General features: G+C 36.3%; 1 protein-coding gene across 14 annotated transcripts in view; it reads left to right on the forward strand.

Moving 5' to 3' along the window:
• ATOSA (atos homolog A) overlaps nucleotides 1-21,252 on the forward strand; it is an 85,516-nt gene that overhangs the window by 45,260 nt on the left and 19,004 nt on the right. For 10 of the 14 annotated variants that reach the window (XR_016392101.1, XM_030761662.2, XM_089907194.1 and 7 more), the window contains exons 3-6: nucleotides 15,777-15,961; nucleotides 16,934-17,136; nucleotides 17,417-17,542; nucleotides 18,315-20,163. Coding sequence is in view for 13 of the 14 variants with exons in the window: in XM_030761662.2 (XP_030617522.2) it covers nucleotides 15,777-15,961; nucleotides 16,934-17,136; nucleotides 17,417-17,542; nucleotides 18,315-20,163 (2,363 nt within the window). In the remaining variant the exon portion in view is untranslated. Of the gene's footprint in view, nucleotides 1-1,339; nucleotides 1,359-15,776; nucleotides 15,962-16,933; nucleotides 17,137-17,416; nucleotides 17,543-18,314; nucleotides 20,164-21,252 lie in introns of those variants that run through there. The other 4 variants (XM_089907188.1, XM_089907189.1, XM_089907195.1 and 1 more) reach the window with 3 other exon arrangements.

The following is a 21,252-nucleotide window of genomic DNA, read 5'->3' on the forward strand; positions in this document are numbered from 1 at the left end:
ATACATATATATTTTTTTTATAGCATTTTACAGGAGGTATTTTTTAACATATGGCTATTTTTTAAAATTTTTTATTGAAGTATAGTTTATAATATCATATAAGTTTCAGGTGTACAGCACAGTGATTCAATTATACATATATATATATGTATATTCTTTTTCAGATTCTTTTCCCTTATAGGTTATTACATAATATTGGGTATAGTTCCCTGTGCTGTACAGTAGGTCCTTGTTGGTTATCTATTTTATACACACTAGTGTGTAACATATGGCCATTTTTTTAAGTATGTATTTTTTTAATGGTTTCTTTATTTTATTTTTTTATTTATTAATTTTTTTGGGCACGCCATGCAGCATGCAGGATCTTAGTTCCCTGACCAGGGTTCTAACCCATGCTCCTTGCAGTGGAAACGCAGAGTCTTAACCACTGGACCACCAGGGAAGTCCCCATATGGCCATTGGTAGTATAGGTAGGGGCCATAGAGTGAGGAAGAAAAGTGGCTAGAGCTGTTTAGGAGGTGCCATTTATAGGACTCCATTGCCAAGTTTTTGGCTTGGGCAGTTAAGCATCGATAATGTTAGACTATATAGGGAACTCAAGAGAAAGAGCAGATTTGGGTTTGGAGATGTATAGGTAGTAGGGGGGAGTAGAATATGATGTTGGACTTAGTGAATTCTACATGTATTTATCATTACTTTTGTTTTTCTTTTCCCCTTATTCCTCACTCTTTTCTCAGTTTTCTCCCCTTGCCCCCACCTTGACTTCATTAAGTAGCCATGCCCTCGAACAGAAGGGGATTTTTTTCCTTTGAGTAAGATTAATTTAATGAATTAGTGTTTGGCATACCTCACTTCTGATCATCACAACAATTATGTAAGATGGTTGGATAGTTATAATTTCTAGGGATTCATAGTACTAATTACCATTTCTCCTTTCCAACTGCAAGTATATACACACATGATTGATAGTATCAATAGAACGAGAAATAGAGTATCACTTTATTAAACCAGGCATGCACCCTATGGTTCTCCAAGTGCAAGGATTCTGGAAACCCATTTATGCCTGGTATTTTTACTCCCTCTTTTATTAATTGAGAACATGTAGGCTTTAGGCACTGGCTCCAGCATGCCTTATCTAGAAATCTGGAACAAGGTGCAGGACTACACCCTCTGAGTTTCAGCAAAGAACAGGAAATATAGAGGCAGATTCCTGGCTTTTATCCTTGATGTATTAGTCAGGTTGGGCTGCCATAACAATACACCATAGACTGAGTGGCTTAATCAACAGCATTTCATTTTCACACAGTTAAGGAGGCTGGGAAGTATTAAGATCAAGGTGCCAGCTGATTTGGTTTCTGGTAAGTGTTCTCTTCCTGGCTTGTAGATGGATGCCTTCTTGATGTGTGGTCATATGGTCTCCCCTTTTTTGAAAATTAATTAATTAATTTATTTTTGGCTGCATTGGGTCTTTGTTGTTGCGCGCAGGCTTTCTCTAGTTGCAGAGAGTTGGGGCTACCCTTCGTTGTGGTGCACGGGCTTCTCATTGAGGTGGCTTCTCTTGTTGAAGAGCATAGGCTTTAGGCGCACAGGCTTCAGTAGTTGTGGCTCTTGGGCTCTGGAGTGCAGGCTCAGTAGTTGTGCAGTGCAGGCTTAGTTGCTCCACAGCATATGGAATCTTCCCGGACCAGGGCTTGAACCCGTGTCCCCTGAATTGGCAGGCAGATTCTTAACCACTGCGCCACCAGGGAAGCCCTTATGGTCTTTCCTTGGTGCATGTGTTTGGAAAGGGGGGAGGTGGGAAGGGAAGGAAGAGAGGTAGAGAGATTTCTCTTTTCCGCTTCCTGTAAGGCCACCAATCCTATTGGTTTACGGCCCCACCCTGATGACCTCATTTAACATTAATTGCCTTCTAAAAGCCATGTCTCTTAATACAGTCACATTGGAGGTTAGGGCTTCAACGTATGAGTTTGGGGGTCGGGGGAGGTGTGGTGGGACACAGTTCAGTCCATAAACTTGGAAACCTCACTTCGGAGTAAAGAGGTGGTCCAGTGACTATTGAAATCACACCAGTTATTTACTTCCAAAATATGTAGAGATTTTCCAGCTATCTTTCTCTTACTGACTTCTAATTTAATTCCATTATGGTTGGAGAATACACTTTGGATGATTTAAAACTATTTAAATTTATTGAGACTTGTTTTGTGGCCCAGAATATGGTCTGTCTTGGTAAATGTTGTATGTGTACCTAGTAAAGATGTGTATTCTTCTTTTGTTGAGTGGAGTGTAATGTAAATGCCAATTAGGTCAAATTGATGGTACTGTTCAAGATTTTTATGTTCTTACTGATTTTCTGTTACTTGTTCTATTGATTATTGAAAAAGCGGGTGTTGAAATCTCAAATATAATTGTGGATGTGTCTGTTTCTTCTTACAGTTCTATCATTTTTGCCTTATACTTGTTGAAGCTATTTTCTTAGGTACGTAAATGTTTAGGGCTGTTATGCTTTCTTGATGGATTGGCCTCATTATCATTATGAAATGGCCACCATTATCACTTGCAAGTTCATTTGCTCTGGAATCTGTTTCATCTGATTACTGTAGCCACTCCAGCTTTCTTTTGGCTAGTGTTAGCACTCACTTTTAGCTTATTTGTGTCTTTATATTCAAAATGGATTTCTTATAGGTAGTATGCAGTTGTGTCTTGCTTTTTTAACCAATCTGATAATCCTTGCTTTTTTTTCTTTTTTTTTTTTTGCGGTACGCGGGCCTCTCACTGCTGTGGCCTCTCCCGACGTGGAGCACAGACTCCGGACGCGCAGGCTCAGCAGCCATGACTCACGGGCCCAGCCACTGTGTGGCATGTGGGATCCTCTCGGACCAGGGCACGAACCCGTGTCCCCTGCATTGGCAGGCGGACTCTCAACCACTGTGCCACCAGGGAAGCCCAATCCTTGCTTTTTAATTAGATCATTCACATTTTAGGTTATTGTTGATATGGATGGGACTAAATCTGTCATCTTATTATTTGCTTTCTATTTGTCCCATGTGGTCTTTGTTCCTTTATCCTTCTTTTTCTGTCTTCTTTTGGATTGACAGTTTGGGGTTTTTTTTTTGAATAATTTCATTATATCTCCTTTGTTAACTTATTAATTATAATTAGTTTTATGGGGTATGTTTTGTTTGTTTTTTCAGTAGTTACTTTAAAGTATGCAATAATTAACTTGTCACAGTTTACCTTCAAATACTTTGAAGTATTTACCTTCAAATACTTCAACATTTCCTTTAAATAGTCAGTTCTATTTAAAAGTGATTTAAAAACAAATAATAAATTATTTTTTATTTACCTACATATTTATGATTTCCAGTTCTCTTTGTGTAGATCCAGATTTCCAAATGGTTTAATTTTCTTTCTGACACAAGGATTTCCTTTACCATTTTTGGTAGTGAGGGTCTGTTGGTGATAAACTTGTTTCAGCTTTGCTGGGTCTAAGGTTTTTGTTTGTTTGTTTGTTTTTCAGGAATTCCAGGTTGACAGTTTTCTTCTTTCACTCCTTCTCTATTTCTCCTGAGCTCACCTTCTTTGTGCTACTCTCCCTTGTCTGGTACTCTGCCCTGTGACTCTAGCCACCTAACTTCCCTTTCCCTTAGTTCTTTTGTGCTTGATTCAGGGAGACTGCTGGATTCCATCTGTCTTCTCCTTCCCTGTCCTTCAGCCTGGAAACTTTCTCCAGGCATCAAAGTTGGGCAGTTTAGAGCTCACCTGTTTATTTTTCTCTCAGAGATCACTGTCTTACACTGTCTGTTGTCCAGTGTCTGGAAACAGTTGTTTGTATTTTGTTGTGGTTTAGGTGTGTGGGTAAATCAAGTCCCTGTTACTCCATTTTGAGTGGAAATAGCACAGTGACTACCAAAATCAAACCAGTCATGTCAGCCATCCTACTGGCCTTGTGGAAGAATTCATAAAATGGATGAATATAGAAATCATGCGTTTCTCCCCAGTATGTTCCTTGGTGGAAGATAAGAGCTGTGGTAAAGTCCTGCTCTCCCTGTGTACAGAGACCCAACCCAGGTAAAGGGAAGAAGTTCCTTTCTCCCCTGACACTTACCATTATCATTGTATAAATGAAGAAATTAAGTGACATGCCTGAACTTGCCCAGGACTGTCCTCACTGGATCCTACTGTCTTTGTGAAAACAGTAAAATCAAATTCTGCAGTGAATGTTTTACATATTGCAGTTACAAAATAGTTATTAAAGGTTAATTTTATTTTTAGATCTTTACATGAATTTTAGTTTTCACTTTGACCATTAGTTATGTTGTATATAACCTCATTTCATTTCTGGAGATGGGAAGGTTTTATGCTTCATGGCATTCCTTGAATCAAATACATTATGAAGGAAATACAGCCTGAAATCAATAATTACTTAATTTATATTCTGGCCCTTTGTATGAAAACTATACTAAGAATGTCTTCTGACCATAAAGAGCAGTGAATTTATAGTGGGTTTTTAAATATTTGTCAATAAATAAATAAATATTTGTCAACTACATGAGGTTTGCTGTTTAAGGTTAAATAATAACTGAAATTTAATTTGATAATTCCTACCATAGCAGTGTATGCCAGAGATCAAAGGGCAGAGTCTTTTTTTTCTCAGAAATTTCTCAAAGAATTATTTTAATTTGCCTAGATTCACTCAGTATTTGAATTTACATTTACTTGATCATAAAACCAATTTTTTCCTCGAAGTTAGGCCACAGTTTAGAACCATCACAGTTCTATAGAAGAATATAAAATTTTAATATTTCAGGTTTAAAATTCACAGTTATAATTTTGGCTTATTATGTGTCCTTTAGAAAAATTAATCTTTAAGATCATTTATCTAAAACCAACAGAAAAATTATTATAAGCCATATGGTTATCAAACAATAAATCATCTCTTAGTTACCAGAGAAATAATTAAGAGAGCAACTTGCCTAGGTTACAGTTAATATTTTATGCTCACTAAATTGAAGCTCTGTACCTTTTGAACACTATTGTGAACTGAAATCCAGATTGAATTGGCCTTTTCTACTTTAAAATGTTTTTAATCAATGGGTATACAACTACCTAACAAATTTGGGGCTCCTTTTAGGGGTGCTAGTAGAACATGTGTGAGAAGACAGGGAAGCTTACTTTGCAATGTTTGAAAGATGGGAGTTTAGGAAAAGAGCCTAAGGAACAATTAGGACAGAAAGTGATGGCTCCCCTGAAAAGTTTTTCCGTCCCTCATCTGTTCAGCTTCCTCTAACTCTACTCTTATTCTGTATACTTTATTTTTCCTTTTCTATTCCCCCCCACCCCGCCCCATCATATTTTCTTGTTTGTTCTTTCTTCTTTGTCTATTTTGTTTCTCCCTGTCCCTTTCCTCCTTTTTTTCTCTTTATTTTGATCACAATTCTTAGTTACTTATCCTTCTATTCTTTTCTGATTGTTTTCTTTAAAGCTTTCCTTATCTCCACACAAATTACTGTGGTTGAATTGGTAAGGAGCCAGGAGGGGAATGTGGATGGCACTTACATATTAGAGGCTTTGTGTAGTTGGGAATTCGGATTGTAGAGGAAAAGGAGATGCCTGTTACGGCAGCCAATTACAGTCCTCTGGGAAGAGAGTCGCCTTGCAGAATTGTGTGAAGTACAAGCTTTACCTTCCTTGGCTTCTGGTGAACTCTATTTATTCTTCTGTGCCTAGAAAATATCTATCTGCTAACAATTGGGTGAAAAATTCAGTAGTAAGTATTGCATAAATTAGATTGAATTTCTTTTTAATGAACTCACCAATTGTTTTACTACTATAAAGAGTTGTTTCTTTTGTGTTATGCCTATGTAGCACTTTTAGTTAAAAACTATTTTGATGGAAGATATGTAAATACTAATCATAAATGCCATATTTCTTTGTTATGCAAGCTTTTAACCTATAATATAATCATCTGAGCAGTTTAAATGGCATAAAATATATGCCTTTTTAAAAGTTTTAATATAGTCTACGTAGTGTTTTAAAAAACTACATAGCATTGTATTTTTTGTTACTGTAATTTATTTAATAGCTGTGGTAAACAAATTCAAATTGGTAGGTGATTGCTGTTTTTTATTATGCAATATTTGCAAAGGTGGGAAAAGGGTTAGTACTTATTACTTGACTGTAAGTAATTTAGGGAACATAGGAGCTCAGTATGGGCTCAGTTCTGAGTACACAGGCTTGTCATAGCTCATATCAAAGGAGCACCTTCTGTGCTTCCAGAATTCTCTTATGTTCTTTTTTAGTTTTAGAACCAGAACTGTTTGTCTTTTAATGTTATTTAGATCCTTGTTTCAAGAAGTTCAAAGTGCTTTAGAAAATACTATTAATCTTAAAATATCTAAGAATGATGGAATGAATATTTTGTATTGATTTTGTTCATAATAATTAAATTTTTGTGTATATATATGAAAATTTCAAAACACCAGTTCTGAGCCTGTTAGAATGTCTACAAACATGAGCAGTTTTAGAAAAATTTAAGAAACATTTTGGAGCATTGAAAATAATTGAAAGTCCTAATTCTCACCTGTCAGATCACTAAGCCTGCCTTCCTTTAGTCCATTTCCATTGGTTATACTAGTTGTGCTAATTGTTAACGATAGAGAATTAGTGATTAGAGAATTAGCCAAGGCTTTTCCTTTGGTTTCTCTGAGATTTAGTGTGAAGATATCTGTAAGATCTGACCCTCAAAAATTACCTGCTTTCAACATTTTAGAGAATACACTATCAGATGGCAGAACCGGCTGTCAAATTGGAATGTAGGAAACAAATTCTCTTGAGATACTGATGATTGAGGCCCAGGAACATACATGAATATAATCATTTTAGTGGGGTGTGTGTGTGTGTGTGTGTGTGTGTGTGTGTGTTTTAACAACTCTTTATTAAAATGTCAGTGTGAATAAGTTAAATTCTGTTTTTTTTTTTTTTTTTTTTTTCGGTACGGGGGCCTCTCACTGCTGTAGCCTCTCCTGTTGCGGAGCACAGGCTCCGGACGCACAGGCTCAGCAGCCATGGCTCACGGGCCCAGCCGCTCCGCGGCATGTGGGATTTTCCCGGACCAGGGCACGAACCCGCATCCCCTGCATCGGCAGGCGGACTCTCAACCACTGCGCCACCAGGGAAGCCCTAAATTCTGTTTTTAAAAAAAACGTAGTAAAATAAAAGCTAAAAGAACTTCTTGTGCATTGCCTGATGTCCTGGCACCTTCAATCTGCCATTTGTTAGAGGGCTAATAATCTGAGGTCACTTGTCCTATAACACCTGAATTCTTCAGAGTTGGTCATACTTTAACATAGATCTCAAGTTGATCTGCAACTGAGATCTTATTAATTAGTTAAATAACTACACTTTAACCACTCTTTCATTTTGCTTATGTATTCATTGAGCATCTCCTATACGCCAGGCACTGTCCTAGGCACTGGTAATAGAATGATGGATGTGTTAGACCTGGCTCCTGCATGCCTAGAGTTTATAATCTAATTAGAGACAATCGGCCATTAGAGTAGAGTAAGAATTGCAATAGGAACACATGAAGCTTATGAGAGGATTTCCCTCTGTGTCTGCTTCCCGCCTGAGTTGAAATTTAACTGAAATCAGGGACTAGAAAAAAGTTGGCAGATTTTCAGTTTCTCCATCGGAAAATACACAGTTTGTAACAGTGTACTCCTTATTAAGGTTTTTAACCCCTGTTTCCCTTCCCCCTTTGGTTTTCCAACTCATTCACAACTCTTCTTTTGCAGCTTTCAAAGTGTCAGGTTTAGTTTGGGTAGCCATGGCATATAGGAATCCCTATCAGATATAATAGATATTGAGGAAACAGCCCTGAGATAGGTAAGCACCTCGTGTCTCAGTGGTGAAAGATAGGGTTCAGAGTGGTTGCATGAGCAGAGAAACAAAGAAAATTCTGTCAAGATTGCAGAATAGTAACCATGTAAACTGGAAAGTCCAGCTAGAATTCAAAGGAAAACAGAGATTGGAAATTAAACATCAAGATGTTTTACAGTAAGGACCAGAATCAACATTCACAGGCTGGATAACCAATACAGAATGAGCTGTAAGAATGACCTTGATGCTAAGCCAACAAATACCTGAGGCTGAGTCTCCATCCATTATTCTTTCCTGAGCCAGAATTGGAATTGGACTAATGGGGGAGTAGAGTTTAGGTAGGCACACTGGATGAGACTTGGAAATAAGTCCTCAGATTTTTAACATTTTATATACATAGGAGATCTTGATTTAAGGCCTCACGTTACCATTATATTGCTCTGTGTGTCTGAGCTGTCACTTTACTCTCTGAAGTCCAATTTCTTCATCTATAGATTAATGAAAATGCATACTCTTGAAGGTTCCTTTGAGTTCTTACTCCTGAATTCTATACAAAAGCCAAGACTCCCCCCACCTCACCCCACTTTTTAACTTATCCCCTGTAGTTTTGCCCACAGAAGCTGCTTATTTTTCTTTGATGACAGAGGGACCAAGTTTGGTTTTACTTAACTCTAAGTGGTTTTGAATGCACAAAACAGAACATTGAAACATTTTATTTATAAGCAGATGAAATTGTACAGTTTTGCCAAGCATTATAAGGATAATGTTTCTAAGTGGGATATCCTCTTGCTCTTTCTGGCACTGCATGATCCAGACCTTTTCCATGATATCTAAACTGAGAAACCTTTAAACTTGGGAGACATAAGGAGAGAAAGGAATAGCTGTCCAAATTCTTTTAATACCAGGAATCCTTGAAGATATGTCTATCTGAGGAGCTTCCTAGAATCTATGCCCTGAGTTGGTAGGGTAACCTCTACCCTAAAAATGAGTCTTTTTTGTGTGAAATGAAAAATAAGAATGAACTTTCATAATTGAGAATTATTAAGAACTATTGGTAGTGGAAAGTGGGCTCCTACAGATGGTTCTCTACTTACTGTTTGTGACCTTGGGCAAATGATTTTACAAATTTAGTTTTTTCATCTGTAAAATGAGAGAAAAACCTATACCATCGCATTTATTTTTGTTTTATTTCATTTTGTAAAATAAATAAATTTATTTATTTATTTATTTATTTATGGCTGTGTTGGGTCTTCCTTGCAGTGTGCAGGCTTCTCATTGTGGTGGCTTCTCTTGTTGTGGAGCATGGCCTCTAGGCATGTGGGCTTCAGTAGTTGTGGCTTGCGGGCTCAGTTGATCCGCAGCAAGTGGGGTCTTCCTGGACCAGGGCTCGAACCCGCGTCCCCTGCATTGGCAGGAGGATTCTTAACCACTGCACCACCAGGGAAGTCCCTATTTTTATTTTAAATTTAAGAAACGTTAGATGGAAAATAAAAGAAAAAAGAAACAGTATGGTGCTCACTATGTGCCAGGCAATATTCTAAATATTTTACAAATAACAACCTATTAACGACCCTCTGAAGGTCAATACTACTATTATTGCCATTTAATAGATTTTTTAAAAACTAAGGCAAAGAGAGGTTGTATCGCTATAACTTGTACAAAGCCAAACAACTAGCAAGTAGCAGAACTGTTTGCCTGACCTCAGAGTTCATGTTCTTAACTATTACTTTGTGCTACATCATGAGAATTAAGATGAGGAAGCACTTGATAAAACACTCCACAACTCAAGATGATAATGATCATCTTTGTTTAACTGAATGTTCGTATTATGTGACAATTAAAATTTATAGCCAATTTTCAAAGAGCTAGATTATTATAAAAACATACACATGACTTTGTTTTTCAGATAGAACTTCAGAATATTCATTGTTTTAATCATAATTTTGAATTTTGGTGGTTACTGTAGATGTACAGCAGAAATACTTGGTTGAATTTAAACCACACACGTCTAGAAAGCTGCTTTTAAAGTCAGTCCGTGATATGTTTGTTTACAGATCACTTGCCTTTTTCATAATAGAGTGCTGAGGATTTTTTAAAATTCAGTTTAAGCTTTGCTGTTGGCTAACAAAAACAAAGAATATTTTTGTGTTTGAAGGTACTCTTCTGACAGTGGAAATATTTATGTGTCACTAGTATTAATAAAATAATAGTACAGATATAAAGTTGCTTTCATTTATAGCCACAGCCACTATTTTTTGCACTTGTCATTAAAGTCAACTTTGTCTTTTATTCTCTGCTTAAAGACTTCTCATGGTGTATAAGTCAAGTTGCACTAGGAATGAAGAAACCTGGATTTCTCCAGTATGCATACTGCATACAACTTTAAGCAAGAAAGTTAATGTCTTTTTACCTTACTCTCTTCATCTGGAAGTAAGGTAGATTAGGCCACATGATTTCTAAGGTCCTTTACAATTCTCACTTAAAACAGAAACACTCAACACATACCTATGAGATTGGAACATATAAATGAGAAAGCAAAAATATTTCAATGTATGTAGAACTTAACCCATTAGGAGATAAACATCTATGAAATATTAAGAATATTTTTATAAAGAAATGGATGGGTTAGTGTAACTCTGGAAGTGCCTGCAGTTGGGAGAGGGTTGGCTAAAGTTAGCAGTACAGAAAGAAAAAGCAGTGGTACAGGGTGAGAAATGAGTAGAGCGTGGTATAGACAGCAGTTTGGGTAGAACACAGAGAGCAGTAAAAGATGAGATTAAGAACCAGAGGTGGGTGGAGTCTTAAGCAGGGTCACCTCAGTGTATAACTTCAAGAGGGTGTTCACATCAGAATCTGGCAATGCCCAGCCAGAGTAGCTACCTCTGTACAGTGGCGCTGGCCCTAATGCCAGGCTTAAGAGTTTACACTGAGTTTAATAGGAAGTTAGGGAGCCAGTAAAACAAACAAACAAACAGAAAAACTTCGAGGAATGGCTCTCGGGAAGATTAATCTGCATCAGGGTGCAAGGTGAATAAGAAAGGGCCTAGAGTCCTGGACCATAGCTAGGAGACTGGTGTAGTAATTTATGTGTAAAGTAATAGGAATCTAACTTGGTAACTGTTTTGAGGTTAAAAAGGAAGGTTTAATTTCAAGAGAAATTTGAAGAACAAGTTAGTGACTTGTTCAGTCACTGGATTTTAGGACCATAAAGAGGGAGAATCTCCTGCCCCTGTACCATAGACTTAGAAGGGAACTTCTCTTATTCCCTTTTGGGATTTGGGGACAATTTTGTATGAGTGATGATTTTGCATGTGTAATACTTATATTGTGATACATGAATTGCCATTGTGTTAAGAGAGGACTAGGAAAGTAGGCTTTTGTATTTATCATCTGTACCCTTCAGAATAATTGACAATGTATGTCACATCTAATCTTCCATCATCACCACCTACTGAGACTGCTATTGTCAAAGTCACCAATGACTTCCTTATTGTCAAATACAGTGGTCATTTCTTTGTTTATATTTTATTAAACCTCACTAGTGTTTGAGACCATTGGCCATGCCCTCCATGAAACATTTTTTTTCTCGCAGCTTCCATGATACCATACTTGACATATACCAGCTCCTTTTGCTGGTTCATCATCTAACAGATCTCTACTTCTTAGAGTGCCTCTGGCCTTTGTCATGAATGCCCTCTACATGCTTCTAGGTAACTCTTCACTCTAAGTACTATCCAAATGCCGATGATTCCCAAAACTATATCCCCAACCCTGGAAAACAACAACCTCCTAACTAGTATACCTACTCTGATTCTTTTTCCCCTATTCTGTTATCAACATAGCAGTCAGAGCGATCATTTAAAAATGTAAATCAGATCATGTCACTTCTCTAGTTAAAACCCTCCAGTGACTTCCCATTGCATTTAGGATAAAATCTGAACTCCTTGCCCTAGCTTCAAAATCCTGTGTGATGTAGTCCCTGCCCACCATTCTAAACTATAGTTCTTACCTCTTTCCCTCTCTGCTACTGCCATTCCAGCCTTACTCACCTTTTAGTTCCTGGGACATTACTCCTTTATTGTCACCTTAGACCCTCTGCTCAGAATGCTCTTTCCTCTGATTTTTGAATTGCTTGTTCCTTGTTCAGACCTTGGCTTAATTAAATGTTATCTGCTCAGAAAAGCCATCCCTCAACAGTTAGTATAAAGCATTTACACAATTATTCTCAATTTTTGCAATTATAGCATGGCACTTAGCACCATCTTCATACCTACATACTGGTAATATCAACTGAGAGTCCAATTCTCTGAGCATAACCTCTTCTACTAATTCTTAACACCCTTTCTCAGATTCATCCATATGTTTCTCATATTATCAGTTTGAGATGCTAGTTCTTACCTAATTATTTTTAAAAGATTATTTATAAAGAGAAAAAAAGAAAGAAAGCAAAGCAGAAAAGTGTTCAAACTGCTAAGTTCTAATTTTTCAACACCAGAACCAGTGTGCTGTTACTTACGTGTGTCTTCACAAATTCCTCTACTGAGTAACCAGACTATGATCTCCTTAGCAGGGGTTTTACAAAACAATAACTCTAATTAAAATATATGACACTATGTAATTCTTTTATTTACATATTATTTTTCAGTTAATAGGCTTTATCATTTATCTAATGCCAGTCAGAGAATAGTAATTTATTTAAAATTTAGTTTATCTGTTTGTGTGTTTGCTTTATAGGACTGATAATATTTTGTTGCATGTATATCTTTCTATGCATGTGTAATTCCACAAACACATGATCATAACATTCTTTTTGAGAGTTGTGTTTCACTTATGATGTAGATAATCTTTCCTTGTCAAAAGTAGATCTATATCATTATTTTAGATAAAACTGTACCACAGTATATTTAACCAGTCCCTTTTTGTTGGACATTTAGATTGATTACAATTATTTTTGACTGGTATAAACATTTTAATAAATATCCTTCAACATTCATCTCTGTGTACTTGGTCTATTATTTCATTGGAATAAATTCATAGAATAGTTTTTATTCGTATTATTAGATTGTCCATCATAAGTTTGAAAGGACATTATTTTTAGAGAAACTTTCTTTTTGGCAATCCCCCAGGTGTTCTCATGCTTCTCTTGCCATTTTATTCCATATATGAGGGGGGTGCAATCTACTACCTTGGCAGGCTTTAGAAGTAAATTGAACAGTATATACAGCAGCCCAATGGTAGGAAGGACCTTCTTCTGTTTCCTTGAGACAGAGCTTTGAAGTATCCTAGGTTTTTGTTTTAAATCAAGGATCCAGAGACACCACCATTAAGTGTTTATGATGAGTTCTGATTGAGAGGGGCTCCTGGTTAGGACCTCCCAAGAAGGAAGTGGTGGTTCTGGTCTCTCCCCTAGGTTTTTTATGAAGTACTTCTGAAGAAAAGAGATTCATAGACTCTCAAGGTTGAAAGAACCACTGCAAGTCTAATTCAGTTTCCACTTGACAGCTAAATCCCTTCAACCACACCCCTGGCAATTGTTTATCAGTCTGTTTGTGCCTTGGTGATGAAGAATTTACTTCCCAAGTTAGTCTGTTTCACCTATGGGTCATTCTGATTATTTAAGGTTTTCCCAGTGGCCAAATTATTAACCTCTTTTGTTGGAGAGAACAGATGAAGAACTTTAAGATGGCTGAACTCCGGAGCCAGAAGAGTGTGCCACAAAAAAGGAGCTAGTCTGGTCATGGCTTCTAGTCAGACTGTGTTGTAAGCACTATCCTCATTGAGGTTTTGGGGGCAGAGGGACTATGTTTTGATTGATTAATTCCCACTCTGTAATGATTTGTCATTGATAGCCTGTGAGAATCTATAACATCCTTTCTGTTCTTTTCGAAGTTATGTTTTACATCAAATAATTTATCTCTTTTAAAATGTATAGCTAGTAGGTAAGCCTTAGCACGTATTTGTCTAGATTTGCAACACTTTTTGTTTTTGTAAAGAGTAAATTGTTTTCAGAGACCCAAAAATTATACCTTATTTCTTGAGTAAGCTATGTCCTCAAAGTATTGTTGGATCTAATAAATTTTCTTTAGTATGACATAAAATTTCCCAGTTCCTTAGTCATATTCTTTACTACAGTAAATTCTGCGCTATGGCAGAGGTTTTAGAGATTGAAATTATCAAAATTTTAATAATGCAACTTTTCTAATGACTACTGTGATTTAGTATTCTTATTTATTAAAATTCAGACACTCATAAATTTTTCCTGACAAGTTCCTAAAGGTTGTCATCACGTAACAGTTCTTTAAAATTTTTAGTGGAGTATAGTTGCTTTACAGTGTATAACAGTTTAATTTTTATCACTTTAAACTTGGTAATTTCTAGTATATGAGTAAGCCATTTCCTGATAGGGTTGTTTTTTATTTTTTTACAGTAGCTCCTTGTTAATTATCTATTTTAAATATAACAGTGTGTACATGTCAATTCCAAACTCCCAATCTATCCCCCTCCCCACCCTTCCCCCCAGTAACCATAAATTCATTCCCCCTTCCCACCCTTCCCCCAGGTAACCATAAATTCATTCTCTAAGTCTGTAAGTCTGTTTCTGTTTTGTAAGTAAGTTCATTTGTATCATTTTTTTTCTTAGATTCCGCATATAAGTGATATCATATGATATTTGTCTTTCTCTCTCTGACTTAACTTCACTTAGTATGATATCTCCAGGTCCATCCGTGTTGCTGCAGGTGGCATTATTTCTTTCTTTTTAATGGCTCAGTAATATTCCATTGTATTATATATGTACCACGTCTTCTTTATCCATTCATCTGTCAATGGATATCCTGCTAGGGTTTTGGAGATAAATTATAATTAAAAAAAAATACTGCCAAATATATATGAGACATTACTTAGGCTGTGAACCATCCTTGGTACTCACATGGGGTAACTGACATCTTGACATCATTCAGCTTTCCATAGCGTAAGAGCCACTGCTCTGCCACAGTTCTTAGCTCTGCAGGATTACCCCACAGTCTGAGAGAGGGAAAAGGATGAGCCCAGAGAAATCTCCCGGGAGCTAAAATCATCCCATGTAGCCAGCCCATGGCAAGCCTGAGCTAGCCTTGAAAACCCACAGAACCATCAGAGAAAGGTCTGAATGGATTTCTTTTAATGTCTTTTGCTTCCCTCTGAAGGACACCATGGTTTAACTCAGTGAGTCCCAGGAGACCACAGGAGACCCTTGGCTTATGACCTAATTGGTTCCTGGAGGAAAGTTGAAAGTTGAGACCTCTTTTTTTCCCCCAGTTTGGCACATTATTATAAGTTATGGTCCTTTTCCTGGAAACAAACCCTGTACCACAATATTCCAAAATATATTGTTAAAATATATGTTGAACATATATTATTTATATTTTTACAAACATCTGTTAAAGCATATAAAGGCAAAATTTGTAGCCACAGTGAAAGGAAGCATGCGTGGGGTAGTTAGCGACTCAGATTCTAGAACCAGACTTGTGTAGGTTCAAATTTCAACTTTGCAACTTCCTAGCTGGGTGATCTTGGGCAAGTTATTTAACCTCTCTATGCTTCGGTTATCTATAAAAATGGTGGTAATAGTCCCTTCTAGAGCTGCTTTGAGGAGTAAATGAGTTAATGTATAGAAAGTAGTGAGAACTGGCAATGCCTAACAACATTACTAAGTGCTGGCTGTTATTTTATATATTGCAAATGGTCATTTTAGGGACTGAATGGTCTTAAAATACCAGCTCAATCAAGTTGGCTCTCAAGACTCCTTCTTTTCCTGATAAGGCCTTCCTGAGGCTAGAAATAGGCACTCGTCGTCATACTCTTCAAGGCTATTCACAATCAGGCAAGGACCCATCTTTCTTTCTTTCTTTTGATACCAGATAGTCTGGATGAATATTTTGAATATGATGCAGAGGAGTTCTTGGTCTCTCTGGCCTTGTTAATAACAGAAGGACGAACACCTGAATGTTCTGTTAAAGGTCGGACGGAAAGTTTCCATTGCCCTCCAGCACAGTCCTGTTACCCAGTAACTAGCAAACATGAATGTAGTGATAAGCTGGCCCAGGTGAGAATTGTGTTTTGAATGCTTTTTATCTTTTATATAAACCTGTTTAAATTCTGTCATTGACTTTGTTAAATCACAATTATAATGTTCACATTTAAGTATAAAATTGGTCACAACATAAAGAAAAGGTACTAATCCTGAACTGCAGCTAATAATTTTGGCTGTAAACAAGGCTCTCAAAGGCCACAGTAGGTAGCTTTTCCATCAGCAGGCAGGTGGGCAGCCAGTTTCATACCTGCCTCCACACACACCAGATTTAAGATTATCTTTGTTACTGTGAATTAGCTTTTCTTTAGTTTTAGTCTCAGCCCCGGTTCATCAACTTTGTGTTCTTGTTTATTTAATAGATTGATGTTCATAATTATTTTCCCCACATTAATCACTTTCCCTCTTACATCCCTCCCCTTTTTAATGGGAGGATACTTTTTGCTATCATTAATGTTTTTGTAGAATACTGTTAAAAATATTTATTTTGATATGTAGCGTATAATTTGCTGTAAGGATTTTTCTCCCAGTTAGTCTCTTAACTGTAGTCCAAAATTTTAAACTTCTAAAAATGTTGTCTACTTTGAGTGTTTAATGAAAATGAGTTTTTAATATTTTGATCTTAGAATGAATCTTTCCTCTAATTAATGATGATGTAATTAACAAATGAGGCGAGGCTGGGCCATCTTGAGGCCTGTCAGACATTGGGCATGGCAGTTCTTTTTCCACAAAATAGAGCAAAGATATCCTCCCCGGAGAAAATTTGCATCATAATTGTTGTTTGCTACTAATCCCCACACTCTAGAGCTCCTAGTGCTGATGCATTGTTTAATGAGGAAACCTAAATAGGCAGACAAGCCTGAGCTGAGCCCTGCAATAGGCAACTCATTTTCATATAGATGTCTGCTTTACAATTGTATTTTTCAAATTTAAATATAAAATTGGGTGGGCTCTTGAGCCATTTTGCTTATCTCCATCTTCTCCAAGTGTCGCCAAGCCCGACGAACTAGGTCTGAGGTCGCATTATTGTGGAAGAATAACCTTCCAATCATGGTGGAAGTGATGCTACTACCAGATTGCTGCTACAGTGACGATGGGCCCACCACAGAAGGGATTGATCTAAATGATCCTGCAATTAAGCAAGATGCATTATTATTAGAAAGATGGATATTGGAGCCAGTTCCTCGACAGTAAGTTGAACTGAGTTTGAAGTTGTCCTTTGTAAATCAGGTTTTCCATTACTTTCTATAAATTATTTTAATAATATATCATATCTTTGAGTTCCTCTATTTATGTAGTAAAATTTACATATTTAGTACTTATGTGACTTCAAGTGACACTGGTAAATGCACTCCTATACTCTTGAAAGCACATGTCCTGAGTGATATGTTTATTTCAACTTTTATCTTTCTAAAATTTAGTCATTTTGTACTTGTTGACATTTAGATGATGCCTTTTTACTTCCCTTAGGAGTGGCGATCGATTTATTGAAGAGAAGACTCTCCTATTGGCTGTCCGCTCATTTGTGTTTTTTTCTCAATTAAGTGCTTGGCTGAGTGTTTCTCATGGTGCTATTCCACGAAATATTATTTACAGGTATGTCTAGGGCAGAAAAAGGACAATGTGTATTCAGCTACAGTGGTTAGCTACTGAATGACATTTTACCTTTTAGGCAGTTTATATCCTTCATTTCTAAATATAAGGGGACAAAATTTACTGAAATTAAAAAGTAAAAAATTTACTTGTTTTTCAAAACAAGTTAGAGAAATTTAGATATGACTCAATATGCATTTTGCTTCTTGGGTTAAATCTGGTGTAGAATAGTTTTCAGAGAACTTTTCAGCTTACTTCACAGAACTAACAATGAGAATGTACCACCATTATAAATAAAGTGGAAAAACTCTCTGGGTTGCTGAATTTCCATAATGGTAAACTTAATTTTAAGATCCTGAAAACTATAAACACACAGGCTGCTGAACAACTGTCTTAACTGTCTCTTTAGGCAGGTGGCCGTGAGATAGAGAGTATCTCTTAATCACCATGCGCAACAGAATTAGCTGAATCCATTTATTTAGTAGTAAATGGAAAGTCCTTTTTCTGTTTTGACAACTAATTTTAAATTATAGTATTTTTGAGCTTTAATGCTTTAATAGAATAGTGTTCTTAAAAAGATGGTCTCCATTCCAGGTATAATCTATTTATGTTGGTTTTGTTAGAATGACATGCATGGTAAAGTAGGTTAAAATAAAATCTCAATAGTAATTAATGCAAACAAAGGTAAGTATATGACTGTTTAACATTTTTTAAATAACATAATAATGATTTGTTTTATAATCCATTGATTCCATTTTTTTCTGTGTGATTCTAGAATCAGTGCTGCTGATGTAGACCTACAGTGGAATTTTTCACAAACTCCAATTGAACATGTGTTTCCTGTTCCCAATGTGTCTCACAATGTGGCCTTGAAAGTCAGTGTTCAGTCCTTGCCCAGACAATCTAATTATCCAGTTTTGACCTGTAGTATTCACACTAATATTGGCCTTTATGAGAAAAGAGTTCAAGACCATGAACTTAAAACCCATCAGCACCGAAATTCTACTGAAGCAGAGCAATGTAGTACAAACAGTTCACAGCGTCTGTGTAGCAAACAAACTTGGACCATGGCACCCGAAAGCATAATATTACATGCAAAAAATGGCACAACTCCAGAATATACTGCAGCTGTCAAAAATGTCAAACTATATCCGGGCACTAGTGGTAAATCTGACTATGGAACATCTCAAGGCAATATTCTGGGCTTCAGTGGTATAGGAGATAAAAAGTCACATGAAACATCAGTGAGAACTTTAAAATCATTTTCAGTGATTGATTCTAGTGAATCTAGCCGCCAGAGTTCCTGGCAGTCAGTTGGTGAGACTAATCCTTTAATAGGCTCTTTAATTCAGGAGCGACAAGAAGTTATTGCAAGAATAGCTCAGCATTTGATTCATTGTGATCCAAGCACTTCACATGTTTCTGGACATCCACTTAATACACAAGAATCTAGTTCACTTAATTCAAAGCTTTTCCGGGTTTCACAAGAAAATGAAAATGTGAGAAAATGTAAAGAAACGTTCTCCATTTCTTTTGGTAATCCAGAGCTCACCTCCTCAGAAGACATCAATGAAGGGAAAATTCGAGTAAAACCAGAAACTCCTCGAAGTGACACTTGCATTACTAATGGTCTTCATTCTGATCAGTCTGTTGGTGAGATTAATCCTTTGATAAGCTCTTTACTCCAGGAGCGGCAAGATGTCATTGCAAGGATTGCTCAGCACTTGGAACACATTGATCCAACAGCACCTCACATGCCCCGGCAATCATTCAACATGCAGGACTCCGGTTCAGTTCCTTCTAAAGTGTTTAGGAGTTCCTATGAAGACAGAAATTTGTTGAAGAAAAACAAGGATGACACCTCTGTTTCCATTTCTGATACAAAATTTTCCTTGTTAGATAACATCAGTGAAGGGAAACACTTAACACCTAATAAACATTTTAGTTATTTTAAATGCAATAGTAATGTCAAGCCTTCTTTGAAACCTCAAACAAGAAGAAATCTGCATCAGAACAATCCTAGTGAAATCCAAAGTACATTTCAAGAGACACAGAACAAAGCCACTGGTTTAATGAATCCTTCAAATATGTCTCATTGCAAAGAAGATAACTTAGATTTCACAATCAGATTGGAAAACACACTTTCTGAGTGTCAATTTAAGGAACAAGAAATTGACAATGAAATCAATAAACAGTATTCAAAATGTAACAGTATTGACAAACAGATTTGCACAAATAAGTATAAGGACAAAATAATAATAAATGAAAATTATAATCCAGAATCTTTTAACAATCACCAGTTTGATCATTCAAAAAAAAGTGACTCGAAAATAAATGTTACTGTGTTGGAAATGTCTGGATATTTGAAGAAACATGCAAATGAGTGCTCAGATAAAGACTCCAAAAAGCCGAAGTCATGCGAACAAAATACTCAACTTAATAGTATAGAAAATTATCTCAATAAAGATAGTGAAGGTTTCAAATGCAAAAAGCCAAACCAATTAAACAATGAACAGGATAAGAAAGAAGATCCAGTTGATGAAATATCTCAAAACTGTTCTCAGAGGAAGAATATAAAAGAATGTTTGTTTACGTGTGAACGACTGAAAACTAAAGAGGTATTGGTAGGTAATATCTAACATTTCAAATATAATCCTCAAACATTTGTTATGGTTTGAACTTTGTTTACAGGAGATCTAGTTAGGCTCAAGATAGATGCCCATTATCTATAAAACTCACTGTCTGATATAATAAACATCCTTGTAAATAACCCACCCACTTCAGAGCAAATGCTAGGTAAATTCTTCCTGTTGCCTTTTTTTGTTTATTTTAATACTGTGAACAGTTGCTGGAGAGTAAATAAGAGTCAGAAATGAAACTTGTATCATTAGCTTAAGGTATTGTTTGATAGCAGCTCTGGCCTACAAGCAGTGTGCCCATTGTGTTATGCCTAGAAATATCTATAGTGAAATCACTGGGCTGTTGGTCAGAATACCCAAGTTTCAGTCCTGACAATTTGGTCCTTGAGTGAAGCTGAATAAATCATGTAACTTATAAAACCCTCAGTCTCCTCGATTTTAAAATAAGAACGATGAATATCTTTTGCTTATAGTTGTGGTGATAATCAAATTATAGATCTTTAAACATTTTGTAAGCTTTTAATGCACTACCTAAATCAAAGATATTTAAGTTAGTTCCATTTTATTTGTCCACCAAATCACTTTTTAACTTTAGAAAATTATTATTAGGCTTAAATTTCCTTTATTTCTCCAAGAAGTATCACAAATTTATATCTCAGTTATATGGAAAACTACTTAACTGCCTCGATCCAAATCTGAATGACCTTGATTCATCTTCTTTATCATACAAATTAGCTTTGCCGGACATTAGAGTCTTAAAAGTATGCCATGTTTGCAATTAATATTTTTCAACAGACGATCTCTTTCTAACACGTGGGTTTAATCAAATGAGAGTTTCCAATTTCCTAAAACTATAATTGTCACAAAAACCTACCCTGGCCTTAAGAATACTAGCTTTTCATGATCCTTTCTGGTACCTAACAGGGAGACTTACTTTGACCATGGTATTTTTCAAGCCACTAATATTTGTTTTTTCATACACTCATTTTAAATATAATTATATAGCATTTACTGGGTGCCCAGGCACTCTTCTGAATGTTTTATACATGCTGGCTTACTAAATCCTTTCACTAC

This window comes from Delphinapterus leucas, chromosome 2 (assembly GCF_059928025.1).
Source record: "Delphinapterus leucas isolate spDelLeu-1000000601 "Yukka" chromosome 2, BTC_Dleu_Yukka2, whole genome shotgun sequence".
In the NCBI taxonomy this organism is placed as follows: domain Eukaryota; kingdom Metazoa; phylum Chordata; class Mammalia; order Artiodactyla; family Monodontidae; genus Delphinapterus; species Delphinapterus leucas.